Source organism: Trachurus trachurus (genome assembly GCF_905171665.1).
Source record: "Trachurus trachurus genome assembly, chromosome: 19".
Taxonomy (NCBI): Eukaryota; Metazoa; Chordata; class Actinopteri; order Carangiformes; family Carangidae; genus Trachurus; species Trachurus trachurus.
The window spans coordinates 9,507,778-9,528,433 of record NC_139913.1 but is presented as its reverse complement, the minus strand read 5'-3'; the positions used below and the strand labels follow the sequence as shown (position 1 = coordinate 9,528,433).

Genomic DNA, 20,656 nt, shown 5'->3' with positions numbered 1-20,656 from the left:
CCCTACTCAATCCACCCCACCCCACCCACCCACCCACCAGGCCTAGGCCATAGCACTGCAGCAGCCCTGCTGATAGGGTTTCACTCTCTCTGGGGCGAAGAGGAGGGCAGGCAGTACCACACGAACCTGCGGGACACAAATCTATACCTGGGATCTATATTCCTCTTCTGGGACCCGTGTCTGACCTGTGGATACCTGGGCCTTAGGTAAGACAGCTGACAACCGAACATGCGTGATGGCACGGAGAGAACTTGGAGAATAATAAACCCTTCACACATGCCTCAAGTGTTTGTGGATTATCTGGCGCTGATGGTCACTGACTTGTCAAATAATTCTGTATCCTCTTCGAGGCGAAGACGCCACTTATCAGATGAGTTTGATGCCTGTGGCTCGGCAGATTTTTGGCGCCATGTGGTCGCCTCTGTAATGGATTAATGAATGAATGAAGGAATCAGAAGCAGATGCTCTGCAGACTGGGCTGTTATTTTGACACAGTAATTGTCCAAGAACAGCTTTAGTTCACAGTGTGTGATATATAGTTTGTTAGCTATCTCACAGATTGATAATTTCTTGAATAAACAGTTCATTTAATTATAAATTAAATCCATTCTTGAGCCTGAAAGACAGATGGTGGACGACTTCCCTCCTCTTCTACCACTTCTTACCTAACTCTGTGGTAGGTGAGGAATGTGGCCCTGTGCGGTGGAGTTTTTAGTCCACGGGGATGGATGTATGCGTGCATTCGGGAATGTGCTTACTGATGCCCTTCCTCCCCAGCTGTCCCCTGGAGATTTATCTGGAGCTAAAACAGGCTGGTTGTGGGGGGACAGGAGCGCCTCTTCACTCAGAGGAGGGACGGTAACAGGACCCAGGCCCCGTTTGCAACACGGCTCCTCGTAGTAGTAGCCATCAGCGCATGCAGCTCCCTTCCTTCCCTTCCTTTCAATGTTGAATTTCCCCCCACGGCGCTGCCCGAAAAACACCTGTAATCTCCAGCGATGTACTCACAATTAATCACAGGAGAGAAGCTATTTGAGGGCAAATCTCTCTCTGTGTGAGTGTGCTCATGCATTTGTGAGTGCGTCCCATGCAGGTGACAGTCCCGCTCATTGCAGAGGTATTGAACATGGGTTCATAAAAATAGCTCACACAGGACCGAATCCCCGGCCTAGGAAATGAGCTTCAATTACAGCGGATGAAAAGCAATTACATTAACTGTCTCCCTGAAGACGGCCTCTCTAGCTTTTTTTTTTCCTCTTGTGCTGGGACTCACCTCCAGCCTTACATAATTGCTTTTGACCTATGCAATAGACAGCGACATACTGCCTGCTCCCATCTGAGTGGTTAGTCAAGAGAGACGTGAGCTGCCACCGGGAATTAGTTTCCTCTGGGGCATGTGGGGGACGATACACTATGCTAAAAAGTGTGCTCAACTTAATTAGGGAACCTAGTGAGTGTTGCAGCGGGACCTGTTTGGGGGCTGTGCAACTTCTTAACACACAAATATATCGTACAAATCAATTCGTACCCCCCCCACCCCCTTTCCTCTTTAAATGTTATGGATAGGTTTCACACTTTTGTTGTATCACATTTCACTGCCTGTCAGTGTCTTGTTGCTAATTTTGTCCTGCTCTCATGCTAGACGCCAGACAGACCAAATTAGCGTTTAGGCAATAATTATTAATATCTGATTAGGCCACTCTTACAGTGTGCATGATCAATTCAAGTCAATTTATTGGTAGAGCACATCTAAAGGTCAAGGAACCAGTAGTGTTGAAATCCTGTTTTGTTGATTCATCCATCAGATAATTTGTTGCACTATCTATCTGCATCTATCATGTAACACCTTTTAGTCATGTTACTGTCACCTGACACGTGATAATCCAATATTCCTTCTGCTTTTATCTCTGTTTTTGGTCGCCACCGACCACTGAGAAAGAGAGTAACAGGAAAATCAGCGAGAGAAACAGAGGAGGGGGCGATATGCAGAGGGCCATACGTCAGATATGAACCCATGGCCGCTACAAATTAGGACTAAGCCTACATGATAAACACTTCACCAGGTTCAGCAGCTGGAGTTTATCCTGCAGCTGCTGAACCTGTTGATAGCTGGGCCGGACGTGGAGAGCGGCCTCATCGGAAAACAGGATAAAACTGAGTTCCTGAGATTGAATCAAACTGTAAAAGATAAAGGTTGTAAATCCAAGACACCGAACCAAAATAATGCAAAAAATGCTCTGCTGTTACGGTGACCATGGGTGTCCCGCTTTGTGCAGGTCTGCAGAGCATTGTCATCATGCCACATTTTGATTAGCTCAAGGTTTGTTTGCTTCATTTCCTCAGTTTGTTTGTTTTAACGTCACATCTCTCTGTGTATCTGTAAATATGCAGCCCTTCTTTCAGGATCAGCATCACACTAAGCCCTGAACTGACTTTATATACCGTGAAAACATTGTAATATGTTGTTTGGATCTATTAAGTTTATTCCCTCTAATGCAAATCATGAATGAATTAATTACTTTTATTATTCTGTCATGCATACTAGCCTGTATGGGCTTATAAGACACCAAGAAAACAAACCGGGACCAGAGTACATCATCAATACATCAAAGAAATAAGAAAACAAACAGGAGTTCAAAACCATTATCCCCCCCAAAAAAGAAAAGGAAAACAACACCAAGGTTCAGAGGAAATCATCAGAAATTAATTAAACAAATTTTCCTGTTTTCTTTTCAAGGCTTTAGAAATAAAACTAACAGACTTAAACACACTGAAATTAAACAACCACTCCAGCTTCTGCTCATCAGAGCACCAAAATATTTCAGGGTCAAGCGAGTTTTAAACTATTCATGTGTAATTACTGTGTAATGTCTATGTAATTAAAACTCATGCATGGCCGAGCCCAAGGCCACACCGTCTCCTGCTTTCTGAGAAGGACTCTTCTTCTTCTTCTTCTTCTTGCTCTTGCCACACACTTGCCCTGACTGGGATTCGAACCCAGCCTCCCAATCCAAAGTCATTTAGTGTTGATGTGTTCAGCCCTCAGCTCCAAAACGCTATTATCTCTTACATTACGCTTCCTGATACTTACTAATAATGACACAAAACACAATTCGGTGTGATTACAGAAAATACTTTTCACATCTATTCATTATAAGGAAAACAAGGTCTTCTTCTGCATCATACTCACCATGACTGGGATTCAAACCCACAGCTTCCAAATCCACATTTTACCCACTGAGTTATGTATGGGATAATGCCCAACGAGGTGTCCATTATCAGAAATTAATGGACTTTGCGGAAGCTAACGCTCATAGTAATGCTGCATTAGCATCAAAACAAAGTAGGCTACATAAAAAATGATAATACGTATGTAGTCTAAGAAAAAAAGTGGAAAAGTCAGGGGGCAGGAGCCCACTAAGTATTCTTTCAGGGGGCCCAGAATTCCTAGCAAAGGCCCTGCTGATAATCGGACACCTCGAAGGGCATTATCCCGCTTACTGTATACTATGGTCACTTACGAAATAAACAAATATTAAATCAATTATTAATACTTTAATGTTGTTTTTACTGTTAAAATCATACGTTTTCCCAATAAGCGGCTGAGCAGACTAGTTAATATCTCTCGTCGGCGATATATATAAAAATAAAGTAATCAGGCAATTTGACCGGAACGTCTTTATAGGTGTCCATTATCACTTTTTAATGGACAACCGGCAGCCAATCAGAATCGAGTATTCACCAAGACCATGGTATAGTGTCAATCAGGGACTCCTCTGACTCTCCACACACACTCACACCAATAAACACAGACAGGTTGACAGCTCCTACAGTACATGTCAGTGTTCAGAGAGAGAGAGAGATGATCATGTGTCTGTTGGATTCGCAACGAGTGCTTCCTGATGATGATAAGGTCGTGCATGGGTTTGATTCCCATTGGCAGTCTCAAATGTTCTGCATGGACCTTTTCTACTTTGTATTGCCGTCTTACAGTACATTTGGAGGATAGAAACCTGTAGCCTGTGTGTTTACTTTTTGAAACTAAGATCTGTATTATTTAATATGAAAGTTAGGAACAGTTATTTTTGAAGATGACGATGATGATGATGATAAAGTCCTCATTTCTCTTGTTCTGTCCTACAGCCATGCCTCTCACAACTCCCGCCCCCTCTAACAGGAGGAAGAAGGCCAACAAGATCATCACTGACCTGTCCAACGTCAGCCAGAACGGTAAAACACACACACACACACACCTACACACACGCACAGCAGTTTCACATATGCAGCATGAAAACTTGAAACATTCTCCGTCCTCCATCTTTCCTGGGAGACCTTCCCTCACGTCCCCTGTGATCTGATTATCCAGCTCAGTAAATGTCAAATCCGATCACAAGTTTTGCTCTCTGGTGTCTGCTATCTGCACGATCTGTGTCTGTAAGTTGAACTGAGCGAGTGTGGATCGCTGCATGTGGTCTTATGATGTTACGATTTAATAGAGACACACACACACACACACACACACACACACATTAGACCCAAGGAGTAACACAATATCTGACATCCATGTGGCATCTCCTGGAGGGCTGCAGCTCATTATCAGATGGCAGAGCGGCAACAAATCTGTCACCATTAGAGGAAACACAAAATACCAGACTGTGATTCTGCTGCCACTATATCAGTGCGAGGCCGTGTGGTAACAGGAACAGGAATCAGCGCAACTCACAGCAATAGTGGTAAATATTAATAGTTCACACACTGTGGTATTTAACTCACACCTGCAAACCTACAGGGATACCTCTTTGTTTCTCTTCTATATCTGGGACTATGTTGGCCACACAGGTGCTCATGCTAAACACCAAGTTCTTCCTTCGTCTATTTGTTTTCCAAAATAAAATCGCTGCCTGTGTGACTCAGCCTGGAAAAAGACCCCCTGGAAGGAAACACTCAGCCACTCCCACCAGTCGGCCCATCTGTTCAAACTCTTGCCGTGCGCCTGAACATTGTTCAAATACACAGTGTTATTTTTTTTATTTCCAGTTTAGATCCTAAAGTTTCTGAAAGGAGAAAAAAACAAAAAACACTGACATACAGGCTGGATTTATAAATGGTGATGCAGCTGGTGTAGCTATAAAAAGCAAAGTCAGCAGAGAAAAATAAGTATGTAAACTACATTTATACAACTATTGTGCTGCAGAACAACTTTAGAATCTTTGTTTTCAGATGGAAACTGTACTTTTGACCTCACAACATTAAAGGGATAGTTCAGCTATGCTACGGAGGCTCATGGGATTTCTTGGTTTCTCTCATCAAACTAATCAAATACACAATCCAACAACTCCAAAACGCTCTGGTGGAGAAGTTGTGACCTGCACATTCACCACGCTATGAGATAATAACAGAACGCTATGAGACAGAGTTGTTTTCGAAACATCAGCTCTTTTGCATGAATTTACCTAGAAGACAACTCTGTCTCGTAGCGTTCTGTTATTATCTCATAGCGTGGTGAATGTGCAGGTCACAACTTGTCCACCAGAGCTTTTTGGAGTTGTTGGATTGTGTATTTGATGAGTTTGATGAAGTAAACCAAGAAATCCCATTAGCCTCCGTAGCGTAGCTCTGAGCAGCTCGCGGCTCTGCTCCGCCGTTCTAAAAATAGCTTGCACCGACAATTAAAGGTAACGAACCTGCTGCTAAAACTATAGGGATTATGGCAATAGGTCAATTTGCCAAAATGTTGAACTATCCCTTTAAGGGAGCTAAGTTTTCTTAGTGCTATAGCTTCTGTAAATGTTCACTGTTCCCAGTCCAGAGGAAACTTGCATCAAACTTCCTCCACTCAACAAAAGCTGCCTCCTTCATCCTCCTCCTTAGCGCCACCATCAGGTCAGAGTTCAATAATATTTTATAAGTCCTGGAATAACAGATGTAATATCGAGAAAACTCTTTTGTATTGTCAATAATGTGAAATAATTTGAATAATGAGTACACACTACCACCTTCTCTTATCATTTATCTTGTAAGATGTGTGTATATTTCTACATAATTTTATTGTATGAGTGTGGATATAGTTTTTTTTTTCTTGTTGCACTTGTGTAATGACAACAAAGGCATTAGTGTTCGTATTTGTTGCTCTGGTTCTTAGCATGGCCATACATACTTATTTTAATATGTTTTCAGAATCAGAAGTGGTCTTTACTTGTTGCATAATATGTTCTTTTAAAAACACCAACAACATACTCTCTCTGCCAATCTCCTAGCACGCAATCCTCTGTGTCTGTGCTCATGCTCGTACCAGTCACTGAACAATCTGTTGATGTCTTTCCTGTTTGTGTCCTTTGCTGTTTTCTCTACTTCTCCTTCTGCTGTCACATCTGTAGCCACATCTGTATCTTTCCAGCAGTTTGTTTTCGGTCAGTCAGTCACTCACTCAGGAGCTTATCCCGCTTATCCCCTATTTTGCTCCAGTTAATGCCCACTCATCTATCCATCATCCCACCCCAACCCCGCCGCTACTGTGTGTGTGAGTGTCGCTCCGACAGTGTGTCCCACGCTTCTGTCCCTCTGTATGTCGTCCATCTGTCCGTCCGTCCGTCCACCCCCTGCCTCTGTCAGTCTGTCCACTTTCCTCCCGGTCAGCAGCCAGCTCCAGTTTCACATTCTCCTGAATTAACACCCTAATCAATATCCCCATGGGAGAGTTCGCTCTGCTCAGCAGCCTCAATTATTCTCTCTCTCTCTCTCTCTTACATACACACACACACACACACACACACACACACACACACACACACACACACACACACACACACACACACACACACACACACACACACACACATACACACACACCCACTTGCACAAGTCTGATTTATGAGGTACTGCTAACAGCTCTCTGCATTGCAATGCCAACTCTCTGCTTTATAGATGTGCGTGCGCAAGAGTATGTGTGTGTGTGTGTGTGTGTGTGTGTGCGCGTGTGTTGGTTTATGGCGGGACTCCAGGTGTTATGAGTGATATCAGAGTGTATGAGGTGGATGAGAAGAGTGTTTTATGAGGAGCTCTGAGGAGCCGTAAAATCCATCAGATCTCTCCATCACTGCAAGAGAGGAGGAGGAGGAGGAGGAGGAGGAGGAGGAAGAAGAGGAGGCAGTGTGTTAAGGATAAGGATTTCCCTCCATAAACAGTTCTACCAGAAAACCTGTTGTCACATCCCCTAGTGCCCCTTTTTCTTATATTGCTTTGGCCTAGTAACGCCTACATCTCCCCCTGGTCCCCTCTCCCACACACACACACACACCCTCAACAGGTTTCTACTGTAATTCATCACGACAAGTACGGTATGGGAGCCAGAGGATAAAATTACGCCCTTTACAGTCTTATACGTCCCTGATTCAATATCAGACATGTTTTGGATTGTAAACCCACCTTTTAATTTGCCAAATGGGTGTAGCTGACAAGAGAGAGCTCCGCTGAGGGAGAGCGCTGCCTCTGCCAAAGCTGCACCATCCTCTGAATCTATGATTTTAATAACAGAAAATGCTCAGAAGTGGTTCATCCGCACAAGAATAAATCACCAGGGGAAAAAAAAACCCCGAAGCCAGGTTTATTTTATTTCAAATAAATACAGTTGTTTATGAGGAAATGTTAAAAATGTCTGTTTAATGTTGATGCATAATACAGTTCTTTTTAAGGAATAGTTTGACATTTTACAACATAATGTTCATTTTCTCTCTTTGCACACAGTGAGATAAGGAGATCACTATCAGTCATGTCCCTTCAGTATGAAGCTCAGTTCAAACAAAACACCACTTGTTATTTTAACACTATCTAATTACAACATCTTTACCAGTGAGTTTCAGAGGTGCTGGTTTCTAAAAAATGGTGATGGTTTCCTTAAAACATAAAGAGTGGGCATCAGTCTTCTGTTATTTAATTCTCTGCAAGACAAACTATTTCTGAATCTTACATCAAATCTGAAATAAATCTGTATATATGCATACATTCAATTAAAAGTTAGTAAATGTATTATATTTTTGCATCAAATGTTTAATCCTAGTTAGTTTTTTGTTATGTATTTAATTAGATAATGAACAATAATTAACAACAATAACACACATACTATATCCCAGCCAGTGTGTATGTCAGGTCCATAAGGGCTAAATCTGGGCTGCAGATAAGGGTCCCAAGTGGGTTTGTCTGCAGTTTCCATGGTGGCCTCACCTGTGTTTGCCCAAATGGGTTTCAAGTTGGTTCGGGCCCAACTTGGTGAGTTGCTCAGGACCCATGTCTAGGCCTTGTATCTTTGTCCACATGGGCATGAAGAGGGATCAGCTAATTTTGTCCACAGTTTCCATGGAGGCTCCACAGGTATTAGCCCTGATGGGTTAAAGGGATACTTCACCGAAAATCAATAATTCACCAATTGCCTACTCACCATCATGCCAAGGAAGGGTTTGGAGAACTTTCTGAGTTATCAAAACACTTTTGGAGTTCCAGGGGGGGTCCGGCTGGCAACGGATTTTCATATAATGGCGGCAGATAGAGTTCACTTTTGAATCGTCCAAAACACACACTATGAAACATTCAGATACCTCCATACTGCTCGTCCATACTGATCCAAGTGTCCTGAAGCCGCAACATGAAAAAGTTGTTCGGAAAAAAATGAATTTGATCTCAGTTTTTAGCCTTGTTGTAGCGGTAGCTCCCAGTGGCTCTGTTGATGTTTGCATGCACAAGATTTGCTGCAAGATGTTCGTTCATCGTTGTAAACCATTGGATGTATGATGTTGTAAACACGGAAGAACATCTTCCTCCATCCAACATCTTCCATCTTCCTCCTCCCTTCACACTTACCTGATATTCAGAGTCTCTTCATTTTGTCCTCCTCATCCTGTTCTCCTTCCGTCCCCTTCTCAGATGATGAGTCCGACCCTGAGGCCTCCGAGCTCGACCTGGGCACCAAGATCAAGACGCCCAAGGACGTGATGCTGGAGGAGCTCTCCCTGCTCTCCAACAAGGGCTCCAAGATGTTCAGGATGAGGCAGCAGAGAGTCGACAAGTTCATCGTGACGAAAGAGAACATGGTGAGAGAAAGACTGCATGTTATGTTTTTGTGTATTCATATACTGTACATGTGCTGATCAGACTATATTGTCCTTTCCTATCTGCCAGCAGAACCTCGAGAACCTGATAATGTGCCCTCCTCCGGTTCCACCGAAGCCTGAGATGCCAAAAGAAGAGGGTGATGCACGTTTTTATATGCACACTGTCACTGTGTGTTCATGTTGGGTGAGATTTTGCTCTTACTCTTGTCTGTTCTCCCTCCGACCCTGCGTGTCTCAGTGGTGGAGACAGTGGATCATGAGGCGGTGAAGGAGAAGAGGAGGAAGGACTATGTACGCACCTACGTGTCCCCATGGGAACGGGCCATGAAGGGCAACGAGGAGCTGACGGCCACCATGAGGGCCGCCATGCCGGGACCCGTCTATGCCCACCCAGACATGCCTTATTACAAAAGCTTCAACAGGTATTTTAAATCATGGAATGAGCCTCCTCACTGTCCATTTTTAAAACTAGTCTTAAAGGGATAGTTCAACATTTTGGCAAATTGGCCCATTGCCATAATCCCTATAGTCATAGCAGTACGTTCGTTACTCGTCAGAGTTATTTTCGAGGCAAATGCAGAGACTGCTTGCTGGAAAACTGCCCCTGACGGGAACGCGCATCAGCGGTTTTGCATGAATTTACCTCTAAAACAACTCAGTCTCGTAACGGTCCGTTATTATCTCATAGCGTGGTGAATGTGCAGGTCACAACTTGTCCACGAGAGCGTTTTGGAGTTGTTGGATTGTGTATTTGATGAGTTTGATGAGGGAAACCAAGAAATCCCATTAGCCTCCGTAGCTTAGCTCTGAGCAGCTTGCGGCTCTGTTCCGCCGTTCTAAAAATAGCTTGCACCGACAATTAAAGGTAACAAACCTCCTAAAACTATAGGGATTATGGCAATGGGCCAATTTGCCAAAATGTTGAACTATCCCTTTAAAACCCATTTTTACCCCTTGGCTTTCAACCCTGCATGAAAGTTGTATTATTGTTTTATTGTTTCTAATTGCTTTTAAAAACAATGAAACAAATATTCTACTGGGTATTTCCTGTTTTATTTATTTTATTGCCTTATTGCCTTCTATGTATACAGCACTTTGTTTTCAGCTATGGTTGTTTTTAAAGTGCTATATATATAAATAAAGTTGAGTTGAGTTGAGGTACAGCACACACACAGTGACTTTATGACAGTGTTCAGATAAAACATGTGCTCTGTAAACACACTATTTAAGATAAGAGAGCTATTATTACACATGTACAGACTAAAACTGCAGCACCAGTTTCTCTCAGCTGCTCTCATATCACCACATCACGACGGACGCCAGCAGTTTGCTGTCTCACCAGCAGTAAAAGTGACTTCCTTCCTGGCTCTCCCTCTCTCTCTCTCTATTTGGCTTTACTCAGCAGTGATACAGACTAAACACACTGTACCACATTTAGAAATCTTCTATTACTCTTAGCACAGAGACAACATTATGTTCCAGATGTAATTATCTTAATCTTATTTGAACCCTGAATCTCCCGTCTGTTGTAACGGTGTTGATAGTTGTCATGGACCCCAGAAAGCGAAGCTGTAATGGGTCTGAATAAGCAATAGGCTACACAACCAGCCTGTAAAAGGTCCCTGAGCACTCCTGCACAGGAGGAAGACACCCAGACTGACAGGGACACAAACTGACCTCGGTAACATTTTGCAGGTGGAAGCAGCATCACACGAATATGCTGAGATGTTACTGATAGTCGATTTGTGTCTTTGTAGTCATTTTGTGTCTGATTTGTGTCCATTTAGGTTCAAGATGCAACTCTTTGTGTTGTGTTTTCAGTCTCTTTTTGGTGATTTGGGTGTCTTTGTTAGCTTATTTATTTTATTTTATTAATTTTATTGCGGATGCCCATTAACTGATGCCGTAGCATCCTGGGCTCCCCATGAAATATACAAAAACATACATGTTAGCATTCAATATACATATAAAAACCTACATAACCAGAATCCAATCAATCCATCATCCATAACAAAACAAACAAAAAACAATGACAAACCCTCCCCCCGCCCACAAAACAGTTAAAGAGAGAACCAATTACCTTAACAAAAGGCTATTAAAACAGTTTCCTTCCAATGTAATCAAGTTTCTTTTTAAATACCGATTGCTACAGCGGAGATATGGAGGTAGGTCATTCAATAATGATACAGCTAATATCTCTGTAGACACTTGGCTCTTGGTTAAGAAACGTGCAACCAGAAAAACCAAGCAAACATACAAGAACGAAAATGAAATTGCCCCTTGTGGGATTAATAAAGTTGTTTTGAATTTGAATTTGAATTTGAAGAACATGCTGGACTTTATTTTGCAATAATTTCTGGAGGATTATTAAAAGTAGTGTGTTGCTGTCCTTTCATTTGTTCTTGCATCATGAGGTGAAAGTTGAATGTTATTGTGCAGCACTGCACAGCAACAGTTGTTGTTTGCTCGTGTCTCAGATTTTCTCTTTTTTCCCCCCTCCTCTTGCCCAGGATGGCGCTGCCATATGGCGGCTACGACAAGGCGTCCAAGATGCTGACCTTCGAGATCCCAGAGATCAACGCCCCCGCCGAGGAGCCGGAGCCTGTGCCCAACCTGCAGGCCGACATGCGTTCACGTCCCTCGTTCAACCGCACGCCCATCGGCTGGATCTGCAGCGAGGACAACTCGCACATCCACATGGACCTGGACAGCATGCCTTTCGACGGAGAGACAGACGACTTGTGAACATGCATGCAGGCAGTACATGTAGTCTGATACACACAAAGAAAGACGTTAAAAATACATGCACTAGAACTCATCAACACATACATGCATGAGAGAGCGTTAGGCAGAGAAATTTACATCACATACATTACACAACATATGCACTGTTAGAACTGCTGAAGCTCCCATGAACACATGTTGAAGTGTAATTGCATGAAAAAAAGAACAAAAAACAATGTATAAACGACTTATGGAAAAGGACAAAGTGTCTCCCCTGGTCTCCCGTGTGCTTTCTTACCTTTGCATACTCAACTTTATGAGTCTTACTATGATTTTGCATACTGTGAGCTAATGTGAGACCTGTGTGAACAGAAACAGATATGCACGCTGCACTCTTAAAACTATGTATTTATGCAATAAAGTTCCCCTTTACACAATGCCTGACTGCTTCTCATGTGCTAATCCTGGAGAAATATCTAATTATAAGAAAAATCTTGTCTGTTTCCTCAGGGCATCATTAATTTTTGTAAGAAGTTGAGTTCAAAATCTTACAGCAAAAGGCTTCTCCTGGTATCTGAGAGGCTGAGAGTGCATATTATATAACATCTATGATTCCAGTTGGGACTCATGTCATTGCACGTCATCACACTCTCGTCTTTCCCATCTTTATTGCATTATCAAATAAAGGCAAAGATGTCATTAAAATATATTTTTTATAGAGGTGCTAAGTCGCTGACTTCTGTAGTTATCAAACTTAAAAGAATAATTTGACATTTTTTGAAAAATGCATAGGCCTATTTCCTTTCTTGCTGAGAGCTACATCCAGAATTTCATCACATTTTCATTTACAGTCTCTCTCCAGAAATGTTTTAACTCTGCTGTGAGTGATTAATATTTAGTTTAAAGGGGAACTATGAGTCTGGTCGCTTTTCCGCTGTTCTGCTAACTCTTCTCTTGGCCATGTGCATTTGTTTAAAAAACAGTGAGAAAGTAATCCATGGAGCAGTGGATTCGGTTATTTATCATATCATTACAATGTGTATTAGTTAGTTAGTTGCATTTATTGTCCACGGTGTGGAAATTTGTGTATTTGTGTAGTGTTATCTGTCATAAACAAGAGATTATGGGTTATATGAGGTGCGTGATGTGGTGCCACCGAGACGAGATCTGGGACACTGGGTCACTGGCACTGATCTTGCAAGGTTGGTTTTCGGCCAAGAGATGCTACATGGAAGGCAGATAGCCTCTACTCTCCCTCTAACAAGTTACAAGTCATTTATTTCACCATCACAATTACTCCACAGCTGTGAAATTAAGGTAAAAATGTAGCACAGTTAAAGCAGAAGTAAGCGATCCGGTCGTTTTCGGCTCTGTCAGCAGATGGAGTTGGCAGTCCCTGCCCTCGTCCCTACGTCATCCCTTGGCTGCACACACAGAGAGGACCGCCCCTTTATGCCGTTCTCTCTCCTCATTGGATAAAGGTTGTAGGATACAAGGAAAGTTTTCTCCTCGGCTTACAGCAGAGCAGAGTGACTGACAGACCCGTGTTTCGGACCAAACACTCTATATAAGTGATTGCCGTCGGAAGATATAACTATTTAAGACTTAAGATAGTTAATAGTGAAGTCCTGCATAGTTCCTCTTTAGCATCGTGTAACACATAGTATGTGAACCCCCCCCCACACACACACACACACACACACACACACACACACACACACACACACACACACACACACACACACACACACACACACACACACACACACACACATCTTGGTAATAGATACATGACATCTTCATTTAGGCTACTTCCTAATTGAGAAACCTGGGCATTCTGTTGCATTCGAGGCAACTCGGAACTCGGAGCTCCCAGATGAAAACTTAAATTTCCAACTTCAAAGTGTTGAGACCATGCTTGCCAATAACCAAAAACATGGCGCGGGACAAACTTTATATTCAAAGTGCATAACACAAGGCATTAAAACATTACAAAGGGAACAAAAACAATGAAAAAGAAAGAAAGAAGCATTCTAAAATAATGAAACTGGTAATTTATAATCAAAGAGAAATTGCCAAACAATATGAATTTACTGTGTTCCACAACATAAGTAGGTGATCTGGAAGCGTAAATTGAATATTTCACAACGTTTTAATGTTTTCCAACATCAAATATGCATTTTAATCAATGTTTTTGCTTTTGACAGTGTGGTTCTGCATGGGTGCAGATTGTTGTGTGACGTCAGACAGCTGATACTCGGAAAAGTCAGGGTAAATTTCATGGATCTATTAGATTTTTATTTCTCCGACTTTTCCCGAGTGGGAGCTCCGACATGAGGTGGCGTTTGATTGCACTTCAAGTAGGAGGTCTGAAAGCCACGAGTTCCGAGTTGTCTCGAACGCAGCATTACGCCCCGCCCTCTAACTTTAAACCCCGCCCACCAACGGTGAGTATCATGGCCACGCCCACCACCATTGCATACCTGAGTTTAATCAAAGCTACTCGACCGTCTTTGGTACTTTAATGGAAAGATTGGCAGAGAAAACATCGGAGATACTTCACAATAAATGTTTGAGCTTCGGTCAAAACTCAAACTCTGAAGTTTTGGACGTTTATTGTGCTCGAATCAGCGACCGGAAGACAATTTAGGCAGGTAAGCACCGTCCGTTGGTGGTGTTGTTTGTTGTTAGCTTGTAACTGCCAGTGGCTACCAGTGTTAGTTAGCAGCTGTGCTAATGCTATCTCGCACACTCTCTACTGACAAGGTGTTGGTGTCAGGTGAAGGAGAAATGTCAGAGTCTCAGTTATTATATCCAGAGTCAGTTGACCAGTGTGTTGTAATGTGCACCAAGATGGCTACAGCTAAGACACAACATTACAACGTTAGCCTGGCTAGCATCTTGGTGCTGTTGGTTAGCTTTGAACTGGCAGTGGTTGACGCCTTGTTGTCATAATTTCTAAACATGTCAGAGATTATTTCATAGATAAATTAGAGCCTTGGACTGCACATCTTTAAATCAGACTTCTGGGGGCGAAAGAGGAATAAACAGAGAAACAAATGTACAAAATAAGGTACAACTGTGGGAAAAAAAACAGGATAGTGTATGGTCAGGATCTGTTGTTGGATTAGTTGCAGAAAACACCACGAACGAGGAGCAGCAAAAGATGTTGTGCTAAAATGCAGGAATTATCTATGTAAAGTGGTAACACATTTTTAATTCCTTAACAATCAAAAAGCATTAGTTTACCTGCAAAGCTCAGTTTTATGCGGCTTATTACACCTTTTTTTTTTTTTTACTCTCTCCCTTTCTCTTGCACCTTTACTGCCAAACTAAAAGGTGTCCCCATGACCTCTCACTTACACTATGAATAGTCAGTGTGTTCAGGCTGTGACAGTAAACTGGTGCTGGCAGGTCTCCAATGACAGCAGCTAAACAGATGTCGCCCGCATGTCCTGGTGGAAGAAGGTCTCAACAAGACAGCATGACATGTTTAGTGTTATTACGTTATTAAAATGGCACAAATGATGTCCAAGATGGTTTCCAATTAATCATCTATTCAGTCTAGGCTGTAGGAACGCATCACACTTTATAAGAGATTTATGTTTTTTCTGTTAAAAAAAATTGTAAAGTGATTAGTGGATAGGAAATAAATGCAGTGGAGCAAAATGTTCCCATTCAATTTATTTTACCAGCTCCTTTCTTTTTTTATGACTTAACCAAAGCTCTCTAGATTATAATATATCTTTTTGTCTAGAAGGAAGTGTTGGCATCATGAATGCCACCTGTTTCACATGACTGCTGAGAAGTAGGCACTTGATGTTGTTAAAGCTTTCTTTCCTAAATTATGCAATATAAAAAATGATTTACTAATTGCATAAAGTTGAGGATAATTTCACTTTTTTGGGGACTTATTTATTTATTTTGCTAACCAGCTATGCTGTCTATAGGCTACTGTCAACAATGAATCTCCATCCTTGTCTTTTGAAATATACTGTAGAAGAGCAGCAGTAAAGACATAAGAAGACTGTTTATTAATCCCACACATTGGAAAATTGGTTGTTACAGTAGCATTTGTAACATACAAGGTAAAAAAGTAGAAGAATATTATGCAAATATAGAGATATAAAAACGATGTAAGACAAACCTAGTGATAGCCTATACCAAAATGTTTCAGGAATATGAGTTATTTATAAGAATAGAATAAAATTATATACTGTACAGTGTTGGCAGTTGTAAGGCATAAGAAAGTATTGCACAGGTGGGGTATGGCGGTGTACAAGGTGTGCAGTTTGTAGGCTATATAGACAAAAATGCAACTGTTGGACCTAAATAATTAATAAATAAATAAACAAATAACAACTGTGTGAATACAGCCTAAATAGTGAAATAAAGAGTGTGTGTGGCAACAAACTTTATACCCCATCATTGTGTGCATATAACCTTGTTTTTTTCTGTTTAGGTGTTAATGATGGCCTTCGTTTGTCTTTTCTGTAGTAAATCCCATTTCCTTTATATTAGGCAGTGTCTTACAGTTCGGTCACAGATGTTGACTCCAGTTTGTTCCTCATTTGTTTTCTTGTGAATTTTTCAAAACATAGGCTATGCTTTAAAAAAAAAAAGCAAGTACTTTTTTACTCTTACTCGAGTAACATGTCGACTGAGCTACTTTAACTTGTAACGGAGTAAATTTTGACCAGTACTGGGGTCGAGTACTCTGTCCCCCTCTGCCACCCTCTTTTCGCTTCGTGCCCGGGAGGCGGCGGCATCGGGCTGAGCAGCAAAAACCTATAGCCTACCCGGCCTGTCAAAACCGCTACGTCACACATACACATACACACACATATACACACACATACACATACACACACACACACACACACACGCTCGCGCACACCGAGCTGAAAAGATGGCACGGTATCGCGAGAGCGGCGTGCGGCGACCGGAGCGCTGGATGGCGCTGGTGGCGGCGGTTGTGGTTGTGTTGGCTGTGGCCGTGGCGGTGGTGGTGGTGGTATAGCCTAGTGATGGTGGTGGTGGTGGGGGCTGGATGCGCTCACGGCTTCGCCCTCCTCCTCCTCCTCTCATCATCATCCTCATCATCATCATCTCCCTCTCTCTCTCCGTTAAATCACACGGTAGGACACGCGAGCGGACGGAGACTGGCGGCGACGGCGGCACGCGGGCGTGAGTAGGAACCGGAACCCGCACAGAGACACGGGACAGGACAGGACACGCACTTTTTACACGGTGAGAGTGGACCGGGATTATGGGAGGGGAGGGGAGGGGAGGGGGCAACCGGGGGTGTGTTAGTGTTAGTGTGAGTGTGTGGTTGTGTGTGTGTAGCCTAGGTGTAGAGGGGTGGGGGGCAATCAGCGTGTTCATGGCCAGATGTGATCCCCTCCAAACGTGTTCTCTCGTGACAGTCTCCTCCGAGGATGCATGTCATCCTCTCCATCACCATCACCATCTTCATCAGTATCATCGTTACGTTACGTTACTCTCTCATCATCAGCAGCAGCATGTCGTGCATACACCGGTCGGTCGGTCGGTAGGTAATTCCCTCTCTCTCTCTGCGTAGCGACTTCTCCCCTCAACTTGATCCCGGTTTTGCATCTCATCACATTTTATCCCGGGTTGCATTTTCTTTTCTTTTCTTTCTTTTATTTTCCCCTCTCTCCTTCAGTTCAGTTACAGGTGTTAGCTACTATTGTTCACACTGTCCCATCATCCATCCAGTCAGGTGCATGCCATGCCACTATTATGGGTTGTTGTTGTGCTGTGTTGGATGTGCGGTGCTCGGCGGACTGTTTGTTACACACCGTGTGGAGTGGACTTGTTGATGGATGCGCCGAGAGACCGCAGCCCCCCCACCCCCCCACCCCTCTCCCCCTCCTCTTTTTACCGTCGGCGGATTCACGCTCCGCTGTCATCGCTTCCCGGGGGCCCGCTATTGATTTAATGTTGCGGTTTCGATCCTCGTGATTGATGACATTGGTTGGTCCCCTTCCCCTTCCCCACCCCACACACACACACACACACACACACACCCCTCACCGTTGGCCCGCGTCACCGCCAGGCAGCACAAGTGGTACCGGCGTCACATTATTAGAGATGGTGACACAGCCCTCTGCTGCGTGCCTCACGCGCGCGCACACACGTGAATATTTCCAACTAGGGAAAAAAAAGAAAGAAAGAAAGAAGAAGGGAAAACGGGGTGGCCATCCTCATTAAGTGTAACAGCACATAGGCTACACGTTGGTTGTTGGGTTCTTCTGGGGACGTTGCATTGACAGAGTAACCCCTGATGCCTTTATCTATCACTACCACGCTTCTTAACTTAAAGGGATAGTTCAACATTTTGGAAAATTGCCCCATTGCCATTATCCCTATAGTCATAGCAGTAGGTTCGTTACCTTTAACTATCAGAGCATGTTGTTTTGAGATCTGTGGGGCAGAGACGTGAGCTGCACAGTGAACATAATGGAGGTGAATGGTACCGGCCCCCTGTCCCTCATCAAACTCATCAAATACACAATCCAACAACTCCAAAACGCTCTCATAGACAAGTTGTGACCTATGAGATAATCATGTAACATTATGAGACAGAGTTATGCGTAGCCGGAACTACTTTCCAGACGCGGCTGCTGGGCAGAGTGATTACAAAAGCGCATGTAGTTCAGAGTATTTGCTTTGTGTGTCGTAATGTTACAAAATTATATGTGATTATTTCATTGCGTGGTGAATGTGCAGGTCACAACTTGTCCACGAGAGCGTTTTGGAGTTGTTGGATTGTGTATTTGATGAGTTTGATGAGGGGCAGGGGAAAGTATTCACCTCCCTTGTAGCAGCTTGCGTCTCTGCTGGATTTGCCAAAATGTTGAACTACCCCTTTAACTTAAACAGATAAACCTTTAGGCAGAGTTTTACTTAAACCCAGATTACATTTTTAACTCTTAAACAAACACTTGATGTCTTTTTTAGGGTCCTTTTTTAAAATCTCAGTCAGGCAGGCTTTTGTCCCCACAACATCATGGATATAAACTACACACACACACATTCACTCACTCAGCTACAGCATCTCACCTCCACCCTCCGAACTGAGCTGAAATGTCGCCTTGACATTTAAATCGGACTTATCATCAATTTTACTTTTTGGAGATGAAATACTTTGGTGTTTCTTTTTTTTGCTACATGGTTCATATGAACACATGAGTTTGTTTGTGTGTGTGTGTGTCTGCTAAACCTTATTTTAGCTTAAAAACAGCATCTCCATGCCATTGTGTTTGCACTTTATTCAACATGATGTGTCCTTATATACACTGCTGTTTTCCATATTTCATGAGCCGTCACTGTAGCTACTGTACTGTGCTGTTGTTATTCTTGTTGTCCGAGGCCTTGGAAGCTTTTATTGTGTCGTTGTCCTGGAAGGTATAACTCACATTACCTTTATCTGCAAAATAGCTTGTCCTGTAGCCTCGCTCCATGCTGCCAGAAAAGCCCTCTGGCTTCCCTCTTCCCTCTCTGAGCAACTTCACTTGCAGGGTGTGTGTGTGAATTTCCACTAGCATTATTTAAACAGTCAAACCAATCGGGGCGATTTATGTGATGTCGTGTGTCGCTGACTGTGGCGGACAATCGGGCAACTTGACACGTGACCAAAACATCCTCAGAGCTGAGGATGAAGGATTTAACTTTGGGTCTTCTTGAGTTTTTTTCTTTTCTTTGGCCACATCATTTCTCATGCAGATTGTGTGGATTTGTCATGATTTAAAGAAAACTATTTATTGGTTGGAAATAAGAATAATTTGTTGTATCAGCAGAATCCAAACACACATCCCATGTTGATCTGGAGGAATCAATCAATCAATCAATCTCAGTGTCTCATTGATTTATTTGCAGACAAATCAGTTGTGTGGAGGAAACAGTTTAAAGCGCATGTAAGTCTGTTAAATTCACTTATATCCTGCACTTTAATTGGTTTAAATCCTGCGAGCGTTTCTCTCTCTCTGGACGTGGTCGTGTGTGACTGAGCCTGGCTTGTGTCTCAGTCTCCCAGGGGATTCATCTATCATTGGCATTTCAGTTAAAGTGGTCTTGGTCTGGTTGGGTCTGCATGTATGGGATTATGAGGGATGGAGGGATGGAGGGATGGAGGGGGGGGGTGAAGAAGGAGGAGAGGAAGAGAAAGGCAGACTCGCACTATATGTCTCCTTTGACCTTTATCATCCGCTGGAGCGCTCTTTCTCTTTTTCTTTCTTTGATGTGCGGCTGGTTATTCAATCTAATGTCCCACTTTTCCTCTCCTCTTCTCTCCCCTCTTCTCCTGTCTTTTTTGTCTCCCCTCATCCTATCTTTTTCTTTCATTCCCTCTTTTCATTTTTTCTCCTTTGCATTGTGCCCTGTTTTCCTTTTTCTCTCTCTTCTTTCCCTTTCCTTTATTCTTTTCTCTTCCCTTCATTTTCTTTCTCATCCTTTTCCCCTTATTTCACTCTCTTTTTTCCTTGACTCTCCTTCACTCTTTCACTTTCCACTGACCTCCTCTCCTTTCCCATTTTCCTTTCTTCCATGTATTTTCCTTCCTTTACTTCATCCTTTCTCTGCTTGCGCTCGCACCCCTCTGCTTTTCTTTTCCTCCAATCTTGTTTCCTCTCTTTTTCTTTTTCCTTCATCCGTCTCCTCATCACCCTAAACCCTGTTCCTCCTCCTCCTCCTCCTCCTCCTCTCCTTCTACTCTGACCTAAACCGTAAAAACCTCACATGATTCCCATGCATCGTAAATAAGGATGCTTATGTAATAACCTAAATATTAAGCAAATATTCACCCC

At 42.9% G+C, this 20,656-nt stretch overlaps 1 protein-coding gene across 2 annotated transcripts; it reads left to right on the top strand.

The window, feature by feature from the left end:
* The first annotated feature begins 32 nt into the window (after positions 1-32).
* myoz1b (myozenin 1b) lies at positions 33-12,255 on the top strand. Of its 2 annotated transcripts, none has more exons than XM_083994744.1 (6): positions 33-206; positions 4,144-4,230; positions 8,917-9,083; positions 9,175-9,241; positions 9,343-9,526; positions 11,615-12,255. In XM_083994744.1, the coding sequence occupies exons 2-6, from the start codon at positions 4,146-4,148 to the stop codon at positions 11,847-11,849; spliced, it is 738 nt and encodes a 245-aa protein (XP_083850870.1). In that variant the 5' UTR covers positions 33-206; positions 4,144-4,145; the 3' UTR covers positions 11,850-12,255. The 2 variants fall into 2 exon arrangements, with proteins under 2 accessions (XP_083850870.1, XP_083850869.1); XM_083994743.1 differs by having other exon boundaries at positions 9,172-9,241.
* Positions 12,256-20,656: the final 8,401 nt, after the last annotated feature.